The 21,656-nt window shown below is 42.3% G+C and overlaps 1 protein-coding gene across 7 annotated transcripts in view; it reads right to left on the bottom strand.

Annotated features, from left to right (window-relative positions):
• The window catches only part of prorp (protein only RNase P catalytic subunit), a 95,922-nt gene that overhangs the window by 68,086 nt on the left and 6,180 nt on the right, over positions 1 to 21,656 (bottom strand). For 5 of the 7 annotated variants that reach the window (XM_078562756.1, XM_078562752.1, XM_078562751.1 and 2 more), the window contains one exon: positions 18,473 to 18,605. The exons of the other annotated variants lie outside the window; for them this stretch is intronic. In XM_078562756.1, the coding sequence (XP_078418882.1) occupies positions 18,473 to 18,523 (51 nt within the window). In that variant the 5' untranslated portion in view covers positions 18,524 to 18,605. The remainder of the gene's footprint in view (positions 1 to 18,472; positions 18,606 to 21,656) is intronic. 7 annotated transcript variants of the gene reach the window in all.

Raw genomic sequence — 21,656 nt, 5'->3', positions numbered from 1 at the left:
ATGGATAGAAAACTGGTTGGCAGACAGGAAACAAAGAGTAGGAATAAACAGGTCTTTTTCCGAATGGCAGCTATTCACAATATATATTAATGACTTAGATTGTAAGTGTAATATCTCCAAATTTGCAGATGCAGATGATGCTGGGTGGGAGGGTGAGCTGTGAGGAGGATGCAGAGATGCTTCAATGTGATTTGGACAAGCTGAGTGAGTGGGCAAATGCATGGCAGATACAGTATATAATGTGGATAAATATGAGGTTATCTACTCTGGCAGCAAAAACAGGTAGGCAGATTATTATCTGAATGGCTATAAATTGAGAGAGGGGAATGTGCAACGAGACTTGGGTGTCCTCGTACACCAGTCACTGAAGGTAAGCATGCAGGTGCAGCAGGTGGTAAAGAAGGCAAATGGTATGTTGGCTTTCATAGCCAGAGGATTCGAGTACAGGAACAGGGATGTCTTGCTGCAATTATACAGGGCCTTGGTGAGACCACACCTGGAATACTGTGTGCAGTTTTGGCCTCCTTATCTGAGGAAGGATGTTCTTGCTATAGAGGGAGTGCAGCGAAGGTTTACCAGACTGATGCCTGGGATGGCTTGACTGACATATGAGGAGATTGAGTTAGTTAGGATTATATTCCCTGGAGTTCAGAAGAAGGAGGAGGGGTCTCAGAAACCTATAAAATTCTAACAGGACTAGACAGGGTAGATGCAGGAAGGATGTTCCCGATGGTGGGGGAGTCCAGAACCAGGGATCACAGTCTGAGGATATGGGGTAGACCATTTAGGACTGAGATGAGGAGAAATTTCTTCACCCAGAGAGTGGTGAGCCTGTGGAATTCGCTACCACAGAAAGTAGTTGGGGCCACAACATTGTACGTTTTCAAGAAGGAGTTAGGTATAGCTCTTGGGGCGAAAGGGATCAAAGGATATGGGGAAAAAGCAGGAGCAAGCTATTGAGTTGAATGATCAGCCATGTTCATAGCGAATGACGGAGCAGGCTCGAAGGGCCGAATGGCCTACTCCTGCTCCTATTTTCTATGTTTCTATGTTTGAAAAAAAAAGAAAAAAATTAGGTTTACAGTGCACGTATGTCAATGTACATAATGTAGTAAATAATATTGGTGAGCTGCAGGCTCCAACAGACACATGAAAAAGGGATTGTGGCTATAACAGACACCTGGTTCAAAAAGAGGTCAGAACTGGGTCCTAAATATTCCTGGATACAAGGATGTGGATTTTCATCTTTGATGCAGGAACACGAGTCAGGATATTTCCAGATGTCGCGATCCCGTCTCCTTCCTGGCAGTGCCTGCCCACGCTATTTTCATGATGGGATGTCAGATGCTGAGGTGGGCAGGTTAGAAAGCCCATCTTGGTACCATGGGACATCAGCCCAGTCTGTACACGAATGTTAGGCACCCTAGCCTTCGGTCCCTCTGACCTCCCATTCACACCCAACCACCCCCCATACCCACTCTGGCCAGGACTCATGGGCCTTACAATAAGATTGGGAAGTTTGAGATACTCATGAAACTGTCAAAATAAACAAACATTCATTCAAATTCCATTTGAAAAAAAAAACTAATCCTATCAAGTGATCATAAAACTGTTTCCACTTCTACCTTCTGCTTATTTTGTTTTGTATATTAACCTCATCTATTTCGACCTTCCCTATTTGCTCTGATTGTCTTTAATTCTACTGCCAGTGGGGAAAATATAATTTTGCCATTCTATTAAAGAAAATTGCAGAATATGCTCTAACCTGCCATACTACTTACATACTTAAGCCTGTTGTGCTATATTTTCCTTCAGTAATTTTAACATACCCTACGGAAAAATAAACCTATCTTTCCAATTGTATCATAAATAACTGCTTTGTAAGCCTAAGAATAAATGGAGAAAAACAGGCAGCAAAATCCTAAATATTGCTACCAGCTGCTAACACAGAGCAATAGTTCACTACTCCTCCCCCACCTCTCCTATTCAGAGACATTAAATGTTTCACTAGCAAGTAAATAATCACTATTGGAAAAATTAAGACACTGATTGACAGGATCATTGAGTAAATGTGGAATCTTAGGAATTCACCAAGGCTCCTTAGACAGCACCTTCCAAACCCACAACCACTACCACCTAGAAGGACAAGGGCAGCAGATAAATGGGAACACCACCACCTGGAAGTTCTCCTCCAAGTGGCACACCATCCTGTCTTGGAAATATATCACCGTTCCTTCACTGTCTGGGTCAAAATCCTGGAACTCCCTTCCTAACAGCACTGCAGGTATACCTACATCACTTGGATTGCAACGGTTCAAGAAAGCAGCTCACCACTACCTTCTCAAGGGCAACTAGGGATGGGCAATGAATGCTGCCCCAGCCAGCGAAGCCCACGTCCCGTGAATGAATTTAAAAAAATCTTAGGAATGGAATCCCTCATTCAGCTGGTGTGCAACAAAGGTATCACGTGAGTTATCTTTTCATCTTCAGGCTGTGGAATGTGAAATTTTTTCTTCAATCTATTTGTGATTCTTTATCTGATATTTTTTAAAACTCTGAAAAGAGCTAATAGCCATTTATTGAACACCCGGCCATTGTTTATATTTTTCCACTTAATTTTTTATGCTGTTGGCATCCATCACATTAAAATTTTAGTGGTGAGGTTAGATTTTGTTTTTCACCTTTGTTTTCTGATTTTAAATAAAAGTAGAATAGAATTTTACAGCACTAAACTGTTTCCTATACTGGTAATGTTTAAATGTTGCTGCACAAATTGAAAACCCAAGCTCCATTCCATCCTTGATAATGACTAATTGCTGTTGGAAAATCCAATAATTAAACCCTTAGTGTCACCATTAGCACATTTCTTAGCTAATATTACCACCACCAACACCCCTTTGTCCTTTTGTTTATGACATCTTTGGCAATCTCTCCTTTGCCTCCACCCATCACTGGCCATCTATCCAGCTCTACCTGTCCCACCCCCCTCAAACAGCTTATATTTCACTTCATTTCTATTTTTCCTCAGTTCTGATGAAGAGTCATACGGACTTGAAATGTTAACTGTATTCTTCTCTGCAGATGCTGTCAGACCTGCTGAGTTTTTCCAGCTATTTTTACTTTTGTTTCAGATTTCCAGCATCTGTAGTATTTTGCTTTTATCCAATAATTAAAGGGTTCACATAAATGATTAATATGCCAAGGGCAAATCTGGATGCATGAAGGACTTGATCTTTTCATTTGAGCTACTTAGCAATTATCTCAGCGAAGTCAGCACAACCATTGCATGCAAGCTAAAAGAGACCACACCTACTATGCCTTCATTAATCCCCAGTTTCACAAAAAACACAAACATGACAAAAGGAACTTGAATCACAAATGCAGTGACATAATTAAGCACAACAGATTTAAAATACAGATAGAGGTTACAAGACAGATATCTTTGGAATTTTCTAGCTGTTAAAAACATTACTTTTACAGAAATTCTTGAACAAGCAATTGTTTATATTGTTTTACTGCTAATAACACTGCATTGCTAATAAAACAAGATATAAAATGATCTTATTAAAATGGCAGATTAAGAAAAAGAATGTAAGAAAAACAATAAAAAAATAAAATTGTTCGGCAAGAGTCCTCTCCCCATGTCCCAAAAGCTAAAACTGCTAATCTTGGCAGGAATACAAACAAACCAGGAGGTTTTTCTGTGTAAAATTGCAAAAACAGCTCCTGCAAAACAGAAATTTATCTGTGCAGTACCTATACTTCAGGTGCTATCCAGGCTAAGGCCCCAATACGTCAGACAGAAAATGTGTGCTGTAAGTGTGCCACCACCATCTTGGGCAAGGACAAACAAGAGGCTCTAAGGAGCCCAACATCTGTTTAAGGTCCTTTCTCCAAAATTGGTTTGTCCTGAGGCAGCCCATTCCATTGCAAGTTGTACTCAGGGAAACTGGCCTTAGGGATCGTCTTCAACACAGAAAGTAAGTAACTTACTTGAATGCAAGTACTGCTGCATCTCCCAAATGCATGTTTAAACCCCCTCTTGATCACCAGGACTCCCAAATCCCAGACTCCTCTCTCAACCACCCCCCCAATTTGCTTCTTCGTCTCCTGGTGCCCCCCCCACCCCCACTGCCCCTCTCAAACCACAACTGTCCCCCTGCCCCCACAAACCCTCTTGGCCTCTCCTGAAACTTGATCACCTTCCCTAGCTACTTATTCTAACACCTGATTACCTCCGCTGATCAGGTTGCTCTTATGAACCATTTCCTCCCGAGCCCCCCAAATCTCTTTCTCCCAATTTCCAATCAGCTTCCCTGGCCCCCTCACCCACTCCCAATTGGGCTCTTCTAAATCCTCTCCTCTCTATCCCACCTTTCAAATTTCCTTCTCCTGATCCCAGATGGCCCCCTTCAGCCTCTCTCGAACCCCAATCAACATCCCAGCCTGCCTCTCCCAAACTTCCAGTTCTCCCAACCCCCGATCTACCCACTGGCTCCCAATTCACCAATCAGCCTCACGTCCTGGCCTCCTCTCCTGATTCCTGACAACATTTACCAGGGGGCAGCTGCAGCAAAACTGGGAGTCCTCTTCACCTAAGCGCACTTTGCGCCTAGCCAGTAATACAGAAATGCGACCACGCACCTAATATCAACCTGGTGAAGCTATAACACAGGACTAGTTGTGTGCCAAACTTAATACGCAGCAAGTGATAGACAGAGCGAAGCAGTTCCACAACCAACGGATCAGATTTGAGCTCTGCAGTCCTGCCACATCCGGTCATGAATGATGGTGGACAATTAAAAAACTCACTGGAGGAGGAGACTCCACAAATATCCCCATCCTCGATGACGGAGGAGCCCAGCACATCAGTGCAAAAGATAGGGCTGAAGCCTTTGCTACAATCTTTAATCAGAAGTGTCGAGTGGATGATCCATCTCAGCCACCTCCGGAGGTCCCCAGCATCACAGATGCCAGTTTTCAACCAATTCAATTCACTCCACGTGATATCAGAAACAGCTGAAGGTGCTGGATACTGCAAAGGCTATAGGCCCTGACAATATTCTGGCAATAATACTGAACTTGCCATGCCCTCAGCCAAGCTGTTCCAGTACAGGTACAACACTGGCATCTACCCAGCTATGTGGAAAATTGCCCAGATATGTCCTGTACACAAAAAGCAGGACAAATATAACCTGGCCAATTACAGCCCCATCGGTCTACTCTCGATCATTAGTAAAGTGACGGAAGGGGGTCATTAACAATGCTATCAAGCGGCACTTGCTCAGCAATTACTTGCTGACTGATGCCCAGTTTGGGTTCCACCAGGGCCACTCAGCTCCTGACCTCATTACAGCCTTGATTCAAACATGGACAAAAGAGCTGAACTCCCAAGGTGAGGTGAGAGTGACTGCTCTTGACATAAAGGCCACATTTGACTGAGTATGGCATCAAGGAGCCCTAGCAAAACAAGAGTCAATGGAAATCAGGGGGAAAAATCTCCACTGGTTGGAGTCATACCTAGCACAAAAGAAGATGGTTGTGGTTGTTGGAGGTCAGTCATTTCAGCTCCAGGACATCACTGCAGGAGTTCTTCAGGGTAGTGACCTAGGCCCAACCATCTTCAGCTGCTTCATCAATGACATTACTTCCATCATAAGGTCAGAAGTGGGGATGTTCACTGATGATAGCACAATGTTCAGCACCATTTGCGACTCCTCAGATACTGAAGCAGTCCATGCCCAAATGCAGCAAGACCTGCACAATATCCAGGTTTGGTCTGACAAGTGACATTTGCGCCACACAAGTGTCAGGCAATGACCATCTAAAACAAGAAAGAATCCAACCATCACCTCTTGATGTTTAATGGCGTTACCATCACTGAATCCCCCGCTGTCAACATCCTGGGGGTTACCATTGACCAGAAACTGAACTGGACTAGCCATATAAATACTGTGGCTACAAGAGCAGGTCAGAGGCTAGGAATCCTACGACGAGTAACTCACAAGACTCCCCAAAGCCTGTCCACCATCTACAAGGCACAAGTCAGGGGCGTGATGGAATACTCCCCAATTGCCTGGATGAGTGCAGCTCCCCAACACTCAAGAATCTTGACATCGTCCAGGACAAAGCAGCCTGCTTGATTGGCACCACATCCACAAATAAACATTAACTCCCTCCACCACCAATGCACAGTAACAGAAGTGTGTGCCATTTACAAGATGCACGACAAGAATTCACAGAGGCTCCTTCGACAGCACCTTCCAAACCCACGACTACTGCCATCTAGAAGGACAAGGGCAGCAGATAGATGAGAACACCACCACCTGCAAGTTATCCTCCAAGTCACTCACCATCCTGATTTGGAAATATATCACCATTCCTACACTGTCACTGAATCAAAATCCTAGAACTCCTTTCCTTACAGCACTGTGGGTGTACCTATACCACGTGGACTGCAGCAGTTCAAGGCGGCTCACCACCACCTTCTCAAGGGCAACTAGAGATAGGCAATTAGTGCTGGCCCAGCCAGCGAAGCACACATCCTGTGAGTTAATAAAAATAAAACGCTGGAGAATCTCAGATCTCAACATTCAGCCACTGAAGGGCACAATCTACATACCCTGTGCTCCCAAAAATGGCCATGGCTCAATCTCTAGGCCATTACATCAAATAATATATATTCTCTACATAGATCAACTCACATTCCCATGTCACCACAGGGTCACCTATTAACGCTGTCAGCAAGTATCTACAGCAGATTAGCTGGGGGAACGCAGTGATGTCATGGGGAGGTGGTTAAACTCTCTTACTGAAGATGGTCATTGCCTGGCACAATTATTTATTATCATGCCACTCATTAGCCTAAAATGTAGTCCAGGTCTTGCTGCATGCAGGCATGCACCACTTCAAAGTAATTGTAAATAGAACCGAACACTGTGCAATCAGTAGCGAACAGGCCCACTTCTGACCTTGTAATAGATAGCAGGTCATTGATGAAGCAGCTGAAGTTAGTTCAGCCTAGGATGCTGTCCTGAGGAACTACTGCTGTGATGTCCTGGGGCTATAAGGACTGGCCTCAAACAAGCACAACTATGTTCCTGTGCTAGGCATGACTCCAGTACTCAAGTTTTCTCCCTGACCCCATTGACTTAAGTTTTATGAGAATTTGTTGCTCTCACACTTGATCAAATGCTGCTTTGATGTCAAAGGCAGTCATTCCCCCTACCACTGAAATGTAGCACTTCAAGCATTGTAATGAGGCCTGGAGCAAAGAGGTCCCGGCAGAACCTGAACTGAGCATCTGTGGGCAGGTTATTGGTGAGTAACTGCCACTTGATAGCATTTTTTAGGCTCCTTTTTTAAAAAACTGTTTCTGGCATCTGAGCATTGCTGCCAAGGCCAGCATTTATTGCCCATCCCCAATTGCCCCCGAGAATGTGGTGGTGAGCCACCTTCTTGATCCCCTGTAGTCCATGTGTTGTAGGTGCAACCACAGTGATGTTAGGGAGGTAGTTCTAATTTTTTTACCCAGTGACAGTGAAGTAACGGTGATTTGGTTCCAGGTCAGGATGGCATGTGACTTGGAGGGGAACTTGCAGGTGGTGGTGTTCCCATGCTCCTGCTGTCCAGGTGGTATAAGTTGATTCGGCAAGTTGCTGTCAAAGGAGCCTAGGTGAGTTGCTGCAGTGCATCTTGTCGATGATGCACACAGTTGCCTTGTGTGTTGGCGATGGAGAAGGTGTTTGTTTAAGGTTGTGGATGGGGTACTGATCAAGCGGGCTGCTTGGTCTTGGATGGTGTTGAGCTCCTTGAATGTTGTTGGAATTGCACTCATCCAGGCAAGTAGAGAATATTCCATCATACTCCTGACGTGTGCCTTGTAGATGGTGGAGAGGCTTTTGGGGGAGGGGGACGTGTCCAAGAAGTTAATTATTTGCTGCTCTTGTGTTCAGAGTGTTTATATGGTTGGTCCAGTTAAGTTTCTGGACAATGGTAATCCCCAGGATGTTGATGTTGGGGGATTCAGAAATGGTAATGTAGAGGCCATTGCCTGGCATTTGTGTGGCATGAATGTTACTTGCCATTTATCAGCCTATGCCTGAATGTTGTCCAGGTTTTGCTTCAGTATCTGAGGAGTTGCAAATGGTACTGAACACTGCAATCATCAGCCAACATCCCCACTTCTGACCTCATGATGGAGTGAAGGTCATTGATGAAGCAGGTGAAGATGATTGGACCCAGGGCACTATCCTAAGGAACACTACCCCTGGAACAATTTCCTGAGGCTGAGATGATTAGCCTCTAATGACCACAACCATCTTCCTCCGTGATGGGTATGACTCCAACTAGTGGAGAGCATTCCCCTTGATTCTCATTGACCTCCATTTTGTTAGGGCTCTATGGTGCCACAACTGGTCAAAGGCTGCCTTGATGTCAAAGGCAGTTACTCTTACCTCACCTCTGGAATTCAGCTCTTTTGTCCATGTTTGGACCAAAGTTATAATGAGATTTGGAGCAGAGTGGTGTCAAGAAAAGCCGATTACAGTCACGAATGACTTACAGATATATTGAACTATAGGGAAAGCTTGTGTGTTTTTAAAGAAATACAAGTAAGGACACTGAACAAAAGATGGCTGATAATGTAAAGAGACCACTTTCTGGAAAATTCTTAACGTGGATTATACTGACAGACCTGTCCTGAGAGAACATGGAATGTCGTACCAGAAAAGGTGTCATGGCCTTCTTCAAGCAGGGACACTTGAAAAGGAAATAGAAGAGATGCAAACAACTGAACTTTAATCTCCTGTGGTTGCGGAGACAAGAGACTGATTTGCACATCTCAGCAGTCACCCAAAAATCCATCTCCTGTTGGTTTATATCTCAGAATGTGTAAATAGTTATGAGATGGGTGCAAGATGATTATTTCCACTAATGAAATACACAGGGAAAATGGGTTAAAAGGCTAACTGCAGGGCAGTGCAGTGTGTGCTGTGAGAGTGACAGCACAAGATCATCAACCAGTCACCCCTGCAGCTGCAGGTAAAGTCTCTCTCTCTCTCTCTCTCTGTTGCTGGAGGCAAGGCTCAGCAGAAGCCACAATCAAAAAGGAAATAGGACAGCCTCTTCAACTACCCTGCAGAATCAACTTCGAAACTGCCAAAGTCAGCTCTACCAGAATTATCTAACTTAACGGCTGCAACGTACCGCCATCTATGCCTCACAGACAAGCCAAAGACTGATTCGTATTTTTAAAAAACTTTTATTTGGACTCTTAACATCTCATTTCTGATCTGTGTGTATGCATGTTATGTTTTTATTTTTTCCCCCTTGGGTTTCATAATAAAGTTACTCTTTGACTTAAGAAAGTCTAGTTAAATTGGCTCCATCTCAAACTAAATACATTTAGACTGGGAAAAGGTATCCACGGTGGGGGGGGGGGTTGGAGGGAATCTTTTTAAATTAATCTTGTTGCGACCAACCGAGGGGGTTGAATAAAGGAGTGCCAGTTCATTCCTTCTCACCTGTGAGCATAACAAAATTGGGGTCCCGTTCAGGAAGTTCACAAATTGCCCGGGTACCGGTCACAACAGCAGCCATGGCGGAACCCAAACTGAGCATCGTTGAGCAGGTTTTTGCTGAGTAAGTTCTGCTTGAATACACTGTCCATAGGACCATAAGACGTAGGTGCAGAAGTAGGCCATTCGGCCCACTGAGTCTGCTCCGCCATTCAATAAGATCATGGCTGATCTGACATTCCTCAACTCCACTTTCCTGCCTTTTCCCCATAATCCTCGATTCCCTTACTGATTAAAAATCTGCCTATCTCAGCTTTGAACATACTTAATGACACAGCCTCTACAGCCCTCTGCTGTAAAGAATTCCATGGACTGACTGCCCTCAGAGAAGAAACTCCTCCTCATCTCTGTTTTAAATGGGCAACCCCTCACTCGGAGATTATGCCCTCTGGTCCAAGATTCTCCCACAAGGGGAAACGACCTCTCAGAATCTACCCTGTCAAGCACCCTAAGAATCTTATATCTTTCAATAAGGTCACCTCTCATTCTTCTAAACTCCAATGAGTATAGGCACAACCTACTCAACCTCTCCTCATAAGAAAATCCCTCCAAATGGGGGATCAGCCTAGTGAAGCTTCTCTGGACTGCCTCCAATGCCAGTATATCTTTCCTTAGATAAGGGGACCAAAACAGTTCACAGTATTCTAGGTGTGGTCTAACGAGTGCCTTGTATAGTTTTAGCAAGAATTCCCTATTTTTATACTCCATTCCCCTTGAAATAAAGGCGAACATTCCATTTGCCTTCCCTATTACCTGGTGAACTTGTATGTTAGCTTTTTGGGATTCGTGCACAAGGAATCCCTGTGCTGCAGCTTTCTGTAGTCTTTCTCCATTTAAATAATATTCAGCTCCTCTATTCTTCCTGGCAAAGTGCATAACCTCACATCTTCCCACATTATATTCCATCTGCCAAGTTTTTGCCCACTCGGTTAACCTGTCCATATCCCTCTGTAGACTCCTTGTGCCATCCTCACCACTTGCCTTCACACCTATGTTTGTATTATCCGCAAACTTGGCGATAGATGAGGCAAGTGAATGTACTATGTCATTAATATATATTGTAAATAATTGAGGCCCCAGCACCGATCCCTGTGGCACTCCATTAGTTACAGGTTGCCATCCCGAAAAGGACCCCTTATCCCAACTCTCTGTCTTCTATTAGTTAGCCGATCCTCTATCTATGCTAATATACTACCCCCAACACCATGGACTCCTAACTTATTAAGTAGCCTTATGTGCGGTACCTTATTGAACGCCTTTTGGAAATCTGAATATATTACATCTACTGGTTCCCCTTTATCTATCCTGCTCATTACCTCCTCAAAGAATTTAATAAATTTGTTAGGCATGATTTCCCCTTCATGAAGCCATGGTGATTCTGTTTGATTAGATTGTGTGTTTCTAAATGCTCTGCTATTACATCCTTTATAATAGAGTCCAACATTTTCCCAATGACAGATGTTAAGTTAACCATAAGACCATAAGACATAGGAGCAGAAATTAGGCCATTTGGCCCATCGAGTCTGCCCCGCCATTCAATCATGGCTGATAAGTTTCTCAACCCCATTCTCCCGCCTTCTCCCCGTAACCTTTGATTCCCTTACCAATCAAGAACTTATCTATCTCGGTCTTAAATACACTCAATGACCTGGCCTCCACAGACTTCTGTGGCAATGAATTCCATAGATTCACCACTCTCTGGCTAAAGAAGTTTCTCCTCATCTCTGTTCTAAAAGGTCTTCCCTTTACTCTGAGGCTGTGCCCTCGGGTCCTAGTCTCTCCTACTAATGGAAACATCTTCCCCACGTCCATTCTATCCAGGCCTTTCAGTATTCTGTAAGTTTCAATCAGATCCCCCCTCATCCTTCTAAACTCCATCGAGTATAGACCCAGAGTCCTCAAACATTACTCATATGTTAAGCCTTTGATTCCTGGGATCGTTCTCGTGAACCTCCTCTGGACCCTCTCCAGGGCCAGTACATCCTTCCTGAGATACGGGGTCCAAAATTGCTCACAATATTCTAAATGTGGTCTGACCAGAGCCTTATAAAGCCTCAGCAGCACATCCCTGCTTTTATATTCTAGTCCTCTCGAAATAAATGCCAACATTGCATTTGCCTTCCTAACTACCGACTCAACCTGCAAGTTAACCTTAAGAGAATCCTGGACTAGGACTCCCAAGTCCCTTTGCACTCCAGATTTCTGAATTCTCTCCCCATTTAGAAAATAGTCTATGCCTCTATTCTTCCCACCAAAGTGCATGACCTCACACTTCCCCACGTTGTATTCCATCTGCCACTTCTTTGCCCATTCTCCTAACCCATCCAAATCCTTCTGCAGCCTCCCCACCTCCTCAATACTACCTGTCCCTCCACCTATCTTTGTATCATTGGCAACCTTAGCCAAGATGCCCTCAGTTCCTTCATCTAGATCATTAATGTATAAAGTGAAAAGTTGTGGTTCCAACACTGACCCCTGCGGAACTCCACTAGTCACCGGCCTATAATTACCTGTTTTTTTGTTTCCCTCCCTTTTCGAATAAGGCTGTTACATTGGCCGATCTCCAATCGTCTGGGACTTTTCCAGAATCTAAGGATTCTTGGAAGATTACTATCAGTGCATCCACTATCTCTGTAGCTACTTCCTTTAATATCCTCAGATGCAACCCATCAAGTCCAGCCGATGGCATCTTCCATCACTTTCCTGATGAATGAGAGTAGACTGATGGGCAATCATTGGCCAAATTGCATTTGTCCTGTTAGCTGTGGACAGGACATACCTAGGTAATTTTCCACATTGTCGGTGCCAGTGTAGTACCTATACTTGGCTAAGATGCGGCTAGTTCCGGAGCACAAGCCTTCAAGACTACAGCCGGGGTTGCTGTCAGGACCTGTGGCCTTTGTTGTACCCAGTGCATTCAGCCATTTCTTGATATCACATGGAGTGAATTGAATTGGTTGAAGACTAGCATCTGTGATGCTAGGGGCCTCAGCAGGAAGCAGAGATGAATCATCTGCTTAGCATTTCTGGCTGAAGGGTTGCAAATGCATCAGCTTTGCCTTTTGCACTGATGTGCTGTGCTCAGCCATCACTGAGGATGGGAATGTTTTTGGAGTCTTCTCTCCACTTATTTGTTTAATTGTCAACCACCATTCACGGCTGTTGTGATGGGATTGCAGAACTTCAATCTGATCCGTTGGATGTGGGATTGCTTAGCTGTGTCTATAGTGTTCTGCTTCCAATTTTAGCATGAGTGCAGTCCAGTGTTATAGCTTCACTAGGTTGACGTCTTATGTTTATGCATGTCTGGTGGTTCTCCAGGCATGCTTTTCCTACACTCCTCATGAACCAGGGTTGGTCCTCTGCCTTGATGGTAATAGCAGAGTGGAATATGTTGGGTCATAACGTTATCGATTGTGGTTGAATACAATTCTGCTGTCGATAATGGGCCATAGCACCTCAGGGATACCTAATTTTGAGCCGCTCGATCTGTTCTATGTCTAACTCATTTAGCACAGTAGTACTGCTGCAGAACTTATATAGCACCTTTCACATAATGAAACACAGGAGCATTATAAAAGAAAGCATTCCACCGAGCCACATAAGGTGATATCAGGTCAGATGACCAAATGTTCAGTCAAAGAAGTAGGTTTTAAGAAGTTTCTTAAAGGAAGAAATTGAGATAGAGAGGCAGAGAGGTATACAGAGGGCATTCCAGAACTTGGGGCCTAGGGAACTGATGGCACAGCCACCAATGATGGAGCAGCTATAACTGGGAATGCACATATGGCTATAATTAGAGGAGGGCAGATGTCTTGGAAGATGTAGGTCTGGAGGAGAGTGCAAGAATAGGGAGGGCCAAGGCCGTGCAGGAATTTGAAATCAAGAATAAGAATTTTAAAATCAAGGCATTGCTTGACCGGGAGCCAATGTTAGTCAACGAGCACAGCTATAGGGGAACAGGGCACTGCAATTTAAGACACAGGCAGCTGAGTTCTGGATGACCTCGAAGCTTATGGAGGGTAGGACGTAGGAGACCAGCTAGGAAGGCATTTGATTAGGCAAGTCTAGAGATAAAAAAGGCATGAATGAGGATTTCAGCAGCAGATGAGCTGAGACAGGGGTGAAGTTGAGCAATGTTATGGAGGTGGAAATAGACAGTCTTAGCATTGGAATGAATAGGAGATTAGAATCTCATCTTGGGGGACACCAGAGGTAGCAAGTATGGGAACAGGATCAGAAGCTACTGCAAGTGATTCTCTGGCTACGATTAGATAGAGAAGAATGGAGCCATATCCCACCCAGCTGGGCAACAGTGATGAGGCGTTGTAGGAAAATAGTGTGGTCAACCATGTCAAAGGCTGCAGACAGGTCGAGAAGGATGAGGGGGGGAAAATTTACCTTTGTCACAGTAACATATCAAGTCACAAATGACATTCTAAGCTGTTTAAGTACTGTGGCAGGAATGGAAACCTGAGTGGAGTGATTCAAACACAGAGGTTCAGGAAAGATGGAATGAACTTAGGAAGTAACAACACATGTTGGAGGGTGTGCTCATTGCAAAGATGAGATTTAGTCTTCACAAGGGCTATGTGGTGGTTACTCCAACTAATACTATCATGGATAGATGCATCAGAGACAAGTAGATTGATGAGGGCAGGGTCAAGTAAACTTTTCCCTTGTGTTTGTTCTTTGACCACCTGCTGCAAGCCCAGTTTGGCACAGGTTGCCTATTGGTTTACATGGACTGTACTTACTGTGCGCACTAGAGTATAAGATAGCTTTTGTAACTTGTGTTATCCATACAAATCTGTATATATCTGTAAAGGTATAGCTTTGGGTGAAGGAGTATCGTAATAAACTTCATCTTTTCTTCCTTAATAAATATATGTATTATGCTTTTGCTACAAGTTCATTAGCTGATTCTGGTGACTCTGTTCAGTAGCCCCTCTCCACACATTTAAACAAACTAATAAAAGCTAGGATCTATCAAGCTGGGTTCCACCCTGGGATCAGGCTTGTCCAGTGGTAACCTCAGCTGGGAATTATAATAGTCCTTCAGGACTCAGCCAGCTCCGTGAGTAGTGGTGCAGGAGAGCCAGTCCATGGTGGTCTTGAAGTCCACCATCCAGAGTATATTTTGTGCCCTTATCACCCTTAGTGCTTCTTCAAAGTGCTATGCAACATGGAAGAACACGGATTCATCAGCTGAAGGAGGATGGTAGGTGATAATCAGCAGGAGGTTTCCTTGGCCATTTGACCTGATGTCATGAAACATAATGAGATCCAAAGTCAACGCTGAGGACTCCCAGGGCCACTCCCTCCTGACTATATACCACTGTGTCACCACCTCTGGGCGATCTGTGCTGGTGGGACAAGCCTTACCTAGGGATAGTGATGGAGGATTCTGGGACATTGGGTGTAAGGTATGATTTGGCGAGTATAACTGTCAAACCATTGCTTAACTACTCTATGGGACAGCTCTCCCAATTTTGGCACAAGTCCTTAGCAATTAGATAGTTGATGATGGACAGGACATACACAGGCAATCTTCCACATTGTCAAGAGGATACCAGTGTTGTAGATGTAATGGAACAGCTTCACTGGAAGTGCAGCAAGTTGCTGTGTACAGGTCTTCAGTACTATTGCTGGCATACCGTCAGGACCAGTAGTCTTTATTGTATCCAATGAATCAAACTGGTTGCGGACTGGAAATATATGATGGTGGGAATCTCATGAGGAAGCCATGAATCACAACTGGTTGAAGGTGGCTGTGAGCGCTCTAGCCATGTCTTTTGTATTCACACGCTTAGCTGCATCTTCATTGATGATAGGGATGTTCAATGAAACTTCTTCCTTTTAACTGTCATTCTGCTTCATATTTTTTAAAAACACAAGATATTTGGCCTTTTAAGCTGCGACAGGCATTTGAATCCAGATGCAGTGCACCATTGCCTGCTACCTATGTGCGCACATTCTGGTGCCGGACTATATTTCTCAAATGAGGGTCAGGCTGGGCAGAATAATCTGTTGCACTATGCTGCAATTGTACCAAAAGAAAATTCAGGCCAAAAATTCCTCAAAAATATTCTATTATTTCAGCTAACTCTAGAAATTGAGGATTAACATTGAGGCCTTCCTGGCCTGTATGACTAACCTACTCACAACATAAACAAGTAAGCAATCAGGGATGTGTTGAATTTAGGTATTTTAAAAGATACTACGTCTCTGGATGGTTTAGCGAGTAAAACACATGATCGGCTTGGCACTGAGCATACAGAATGATCCCTGGTTTGATACTTAGTTTAGGTAGCTTTAGCTAATCTCCGATGACACTAGAATTGGTCCCAGGTGTTCCTAAATGTCATTAGTGAAGGGGAAGAATTTTTAAAAAAATAAAGCAGCCAGTTTTCACCTGAATGGGACCAGTTGCTGCTTTTCAGAAACATGAGACTCAAGTTGGCTTTTCTTTTTCATTATTCCAAAATATTACAAATGTAGTATTTTGATCTGAAATTGTGCTAGTATTGAAAATTAAAGTGCAAACTGTACGAATCCAAGAACGTTGACATTCTAGACAGAATCCAGATTCATGTCTACAATACTAGAAACAAGAAATTCTCACTCTCTTTTTCTGGCAAAGAGAGGACTAAGCAGAGGTTAAAGGTAATCACAAATATAGGGCAATATTCAGCAGCCCATTTTACTCTTGCATATCCCTGAGCAGCTGTACCAAGAGTTCTATTAGTAGAAACTTTGGAACACCTGTTCATAGAATCATATAGCACAGAAAAAGGCCATTCTGCCCTTTATGGATGTGCCAATTCTTTGAAAGAATGCTCAAATTAAACCCACTCCTCTGCTCTTTCCCCATAGGCCTGCAGATATTTCCTTTTAAATCAATAATCCAATTCTCTTTTGGGAGTTTCTATTTAAATCTGTTTCAACCATCCTTTCAGGCAGTGAATTCCAGGTCACAATAACTTACTGCCTAAGATTCATTGGAAGAATAAAATGCAAATACAACAACAATGTAAAAAAATTAGTTTGCTTGTGCTGGACAAGTCTGAAAAACAAACATGAAGCACATTTCAAGCTCCTGTGACAAAAGCGCCATCTTCAGGCTACAGTCTGAAAGACGAGGAAGCTAAAATAAAAGTAAAAAACGTTGGAAATACTCAGCAAGCCAAGCACATCTGTGGAGAGAATCAAGGTTAACATTTCAGGTCAAAATGACCTTTCATCCGGAAATTAAGACTTGGCTAAAGTCTTTAGTCTTTATTGAAATTGTTTCAACAAGTTAATATTGGCATCACTGTAATCTCTTTATGTTGCAACAATGATGTTTAGATTTGGCTTGTTAAGTAAGTTTCTGTTAGAAGGACAATCTAAATTAAAAAGGATAACAGTCAGAGTGCTTTAGCTGTTAAATTATTGCTGACACAGAACAGGCAAAGACAGCATTTATCTGACAAGGAGTTTCAGCAGAGGCAATACAGACTTTGTTAGGAGATGGTTGCTTTGAATGTAATAGATCTTGCAGCTTCTGAGACTGGTGACATGTTAATGGTCTCAGGATTATAGAGTTGATCACCAATTTGAGATGTTTTAATATAAATATAAATAATATAAAGGGGTGTTGGTGCAAAGGATGCAGCTGTGCAGGGAATATGTTCAAGTGATAATGTCACGGTAGGGGAACTTTGTTAACGCTAGGACAGAGGTGGGGAATTACTCTTGTTAAAACTGAAGTTATTGCAACTAACTGAACACCCATATCCATTCCATCATCAAGATTGCCTACTTCCATCACCCGTTTTCAACCATACCCTAGTACAGTGCAGTATTTAGTCATTCGTTCTAATATCTTATGTAAATTTTGTTCAATAATTCTTCTTTGAAGCATCGTGAGGTTTTACTACATTAAAGGCTCTCTATGAATGCAAACTCTTGTTGTTGGTAGTGAAGGGTATATAAAGGGGGAAATATTAAAATCTGTTGGTGCGCAAAACAAAAAGTCCGTTTGCTTTTACAATTTTTTCTTTAAATAGTAATTCCATTCAATCTACACTGGTTTTGTAGTACATATTGCAGTAAACTTCATTTAATCAGATGATTCACAATTGGCAGCCAAAATCATCTCAGTAACAGTTAAATGTTGTAAACCTTTCTCATTTCACTGATATTAACTTTCAGTTCAGAAAAACTTTAAAATGCAACAAATCATTCTGCAATTTTAATATAATTTTAGAATTTCTACAGGAAAACACAGAAGCAACAACAGCAGTATGAATAAAGCATCCTGCATATTCATACAGATACAACAGAATAGTTGGCAAAAACAAAAAGTTAAAAGCTACTGCGGATGCTGGAAATCCAAAACAAAAACAGAATTACCTGGAAAAACTCAGCAGGTCTGGCAGCATCGGTGGAGAGGAAATCAGTTAACGTTTCGAGTCTTCACAACCCTTCATCAGTCCATTACTACTTACATACTGTGAAAATCAGGTTAAAGCATTGTAAAACATTACCCTGAAACTGATATTTGTGGTTCAAGGTAGAAGATGGTGAAACCTCTGGTAAACATGCTGCTATTCCAAACAAACTTTGGGGGAGAAGGATAATACTGATAGACCTCCCAGCAATTTACAAGTTGAAACCCATTATGCTCCTTTTGGTGGTCATGAGCCAAACAGGTAGCTGCAATTATTTGCAGCTCTGCTGTAGCACAAAACCAAATGTGATTTTAATGCAGTCAAATGATTCAAAATCTTTACTGATTCATGCCCATAATTTTTGCAACGTTTTCAGTTAAAAACTGCTGAATAGACAGGCGGTACAAATGTTTATAATAATCTTATTATACAATTTGCAAACAACACCTTTAAACTTACCTCAGGAGTTGTCTTTTTAAAAACATCTGTCCCTTGAATGATATTATTCATCACACACTCTTGTAATATGCTGTACTCTTCCTCACTCAGCTGGATGGATTCTAGTAACGTGTTGCATACACGGCATTCCCCGCTGGAACAAGTGTTCAAATTAATCAGTTTCACATGCAGATGCCAAGAAACGAGTTACAAAACAATAACAAAATTTATAGTTAGGAAAAGCCATAATTTTCAATGAGAGAGATTACCGCTCAGATCCTAGCATTTTCACTGCCTGTTGCACATTTTGTGGAAAATTGCATTACATAGTACAACAACCAGTGCCGTGTGTGGCAATTGTAGATATTCACAGGATTTAATAACTTGCCAAATTGCTTGCCCCATTAACAGCTTCTGGTAAATATCACAAAGAAAAGAGAAGACTTTGTCTTCTGAAACTGGGCTAATTGCACTGCATACAGAGTTAACTTTTTGTGACCTTCAGCAAAGAGCCCAAAGGGTACAAAAAACATTCTTGCAAAATGTGAGGCGGAGTGCACAAAGAGATGAGAAATTTATGCCTTCTTAACCTTATTTGGCATGGACCCATCCGTTCTGCCAAAAAGACAGATGATGTGGCTGCTTCCAGAACCTGCCAATATGCTTTATTGGTTGACGAGAGTCACAAGGCACTACAGAGATACCACATTGCTGTTTCTTTACGGTAAGATTTACGTAATTATGAACTGATTATAATGGGAAATGTTGCAGATTCAAATTCCATACTAATGCTTTGCATTATTGCTCAATACACCTTTGCACAGGTGGCTGTAATGGGGAGATTGGAGTCACTTGTGAAACAATGAAAAGAAATGAATGTCGAAGCCTCTTATAAAATAATTTTAAATCTTTTTTAAAGTATATATTCAATTCTTACATATAATTCTATTCTTCAGGTGATGTTAAACCAAGACCCTATCTGCTGATTCAGGTGGATTTACAATTCTCTCATAGATTCAAAGAAAAGCAGAGGCGGTTTCCTGGTGTCCTAGCCAACATATATCCCTCAGCTACCACGACAACAGTATAGCTGGTCATTTATCTAACTGACGTTTGTGGTAATTTTCATTTTGGCATAACAGTGACTACGACAAATGTAATTTATTTAACTGTAAAGCACTTTAGGACATCCCAGGAATGTGAAAGTCTTTGTATTAATGCAAGCGCTTTCTTCATTTCAATTTCTTTCTTTCCATCTATTTTATTTCAAATATTATAATGGTTTCTAAATCTTATTTCTTCTTGTATTTTACCTTTTCCAAAAAAGGCAATACCTTCAAATTATTCTGACTATAAGCTTGTTACTTTGGTTTAAAATTTTGAATTCCAGAGAACTTGTTGATTCTTCATACAAAGCCTTCACAGGCAGAGGTCAGGATTGCTCGAGTCACAGTTGCATATAATCTCTGAGGACCATTAAGAGGGATTGTGTCATTGTTAGCTACCCAAACAGTACTATTCTTCAGATTTGCAGTTTTACATTCAAAGGCAATTTGAGTTCAAAGCTGGAGTTAGCTACAATTCTTTTGTAATCTTAGCCACTCAGAATGAATAATCCTACATCCAAAGATGCCACTGCAGAAGTCATATGCAAACAGAAGAAACGGAAAGAAATTAGCCTCGGAACTGCTGACGTATTAAAACCATGAACATTTATTTCTCCAGTGAAAAAGTCTGAGAATGCTGAAGGATCTTTATGATATTTCATTGCTCTATATATACACACACACACGTGAGAAAAGGACCCCAGTACATACGGAATTTATAATAGCCACAATTCTGATGTATACTGGAGTTACAATTAAAGTAATTAAATCACACAAAGAACAAGATTTTGGTGAATATTAAGAAATAAGAGCAAGAGAAGTCCATCTGGTTCCTTAATTCTGCTCCACTTTTCAATAAGATCATAGCTTATCTTCAACTTCAACTCCATTCCTGCTGATTCCCATATCTCTTGATTTCCTGAGAGTCCAAACACCATTGAGGTCAGAGCAAAAAGCAAAAAAACTGCAGATGCTGGAAATCCAAAACAAAAACAAAAATACCTGGAAAAACTCAGCAGGTCTGGCAGCATCTGTGGATAGGAGCACAGTTAACGTTTCGAGTCCGAATGACCCTTCAACAGAACTCAAGGGTCATTCGGACTCGAAAAGTTAACTGTGCTCCTATCCGCAGATGCTGCCAGACCTGCTGAGTTTTTCCAGGTATTTTTGTTTTTGTTTTACCATTGAGGTCAGCCTTGAACATAATCAACGACTGCATCCACAGCTCTCCGGGGTAGAGAATTCCAAAGATTCACAGCCCTCTGGCTGAAGAAATTTCTTTCAGTCCTAAATAGCTGACAACTTAACCACGATACTACCAAATCAGGACATGTTATTAGACAAGCAATTTAGATGCTTGGACTAACGATCTGGAGACATGAGTTCAAATATCACTGCAGCAGTTGGGGAATTTAAATTTAGTTACTAAATTTTTTAAAAATCAGGAATAAAAAGGCAGTATTAGCAATAGGAATCATCAAATTACCAGAGTGTCGCATGAACCCATCTGGTTTAGATGGGTTGTTGTCCTTACCCAGTCTGACCTATATGTGATTCCAGACTCACAGCAATGTGGTTGACTTTTAACTGCCCTCTGAAATGGCCCAGCAAGCCACTAAGTTGTATCAAATAATCAAATTATTTGTAAGAAAAACAGTACCGCTAGGAGCAACCACCACACAGTCCTTGTGGAGATGAAGTCCTGTCTTCACATTGAGGATACCCTCCATCAGGTTGTGTGGCACTACTGTACTAAATGGGATAGATTTTAAACATAACTAGCAACTCAAAACTGGGCATCCATGAGGCGCTGTGGGCCATCAGCAGCAGCAGAATTGTATTCAACCAATATCTGCAACCTCAGGGCCTGACAGATTCCCCCACTCTACCATTACCATCAAGCCAAGGGATCAATCCTGCTCCAATGAAGAGTGCAGGAGGGCATGCCAGGAGCAGCACCAGGCATAACTAAAAATGAGGTATCAAGCTGGTGAAGCTACAATACAGGACTACTTGCATGCCAAACAGTGGAAGCAGCATGCGATAGATCGATCTAAGTGATCCCACCACCAATACATCAGAACTAAGCTCTGCAGTCC

Source organism: Cetorhinus maximus, chromosome 18 (assembly GCF_964194155.1).
Source record: "Cetorhinus maximus chromosome 18, sCetMax3.hap1.1, whole genome shotgun sequence".
NCBI lineage: Eukaryota > Metazoa > Chordata > Chondrichthyes > Lamniformes > Cetorhinidae > Cetorhinus > Cetorhinus maximus.
The sequence above is the reverse complement of the archived record's forward strand: the minus strand, read 5'-3'. Positions and strand labels throughout refer to the sequence as shown.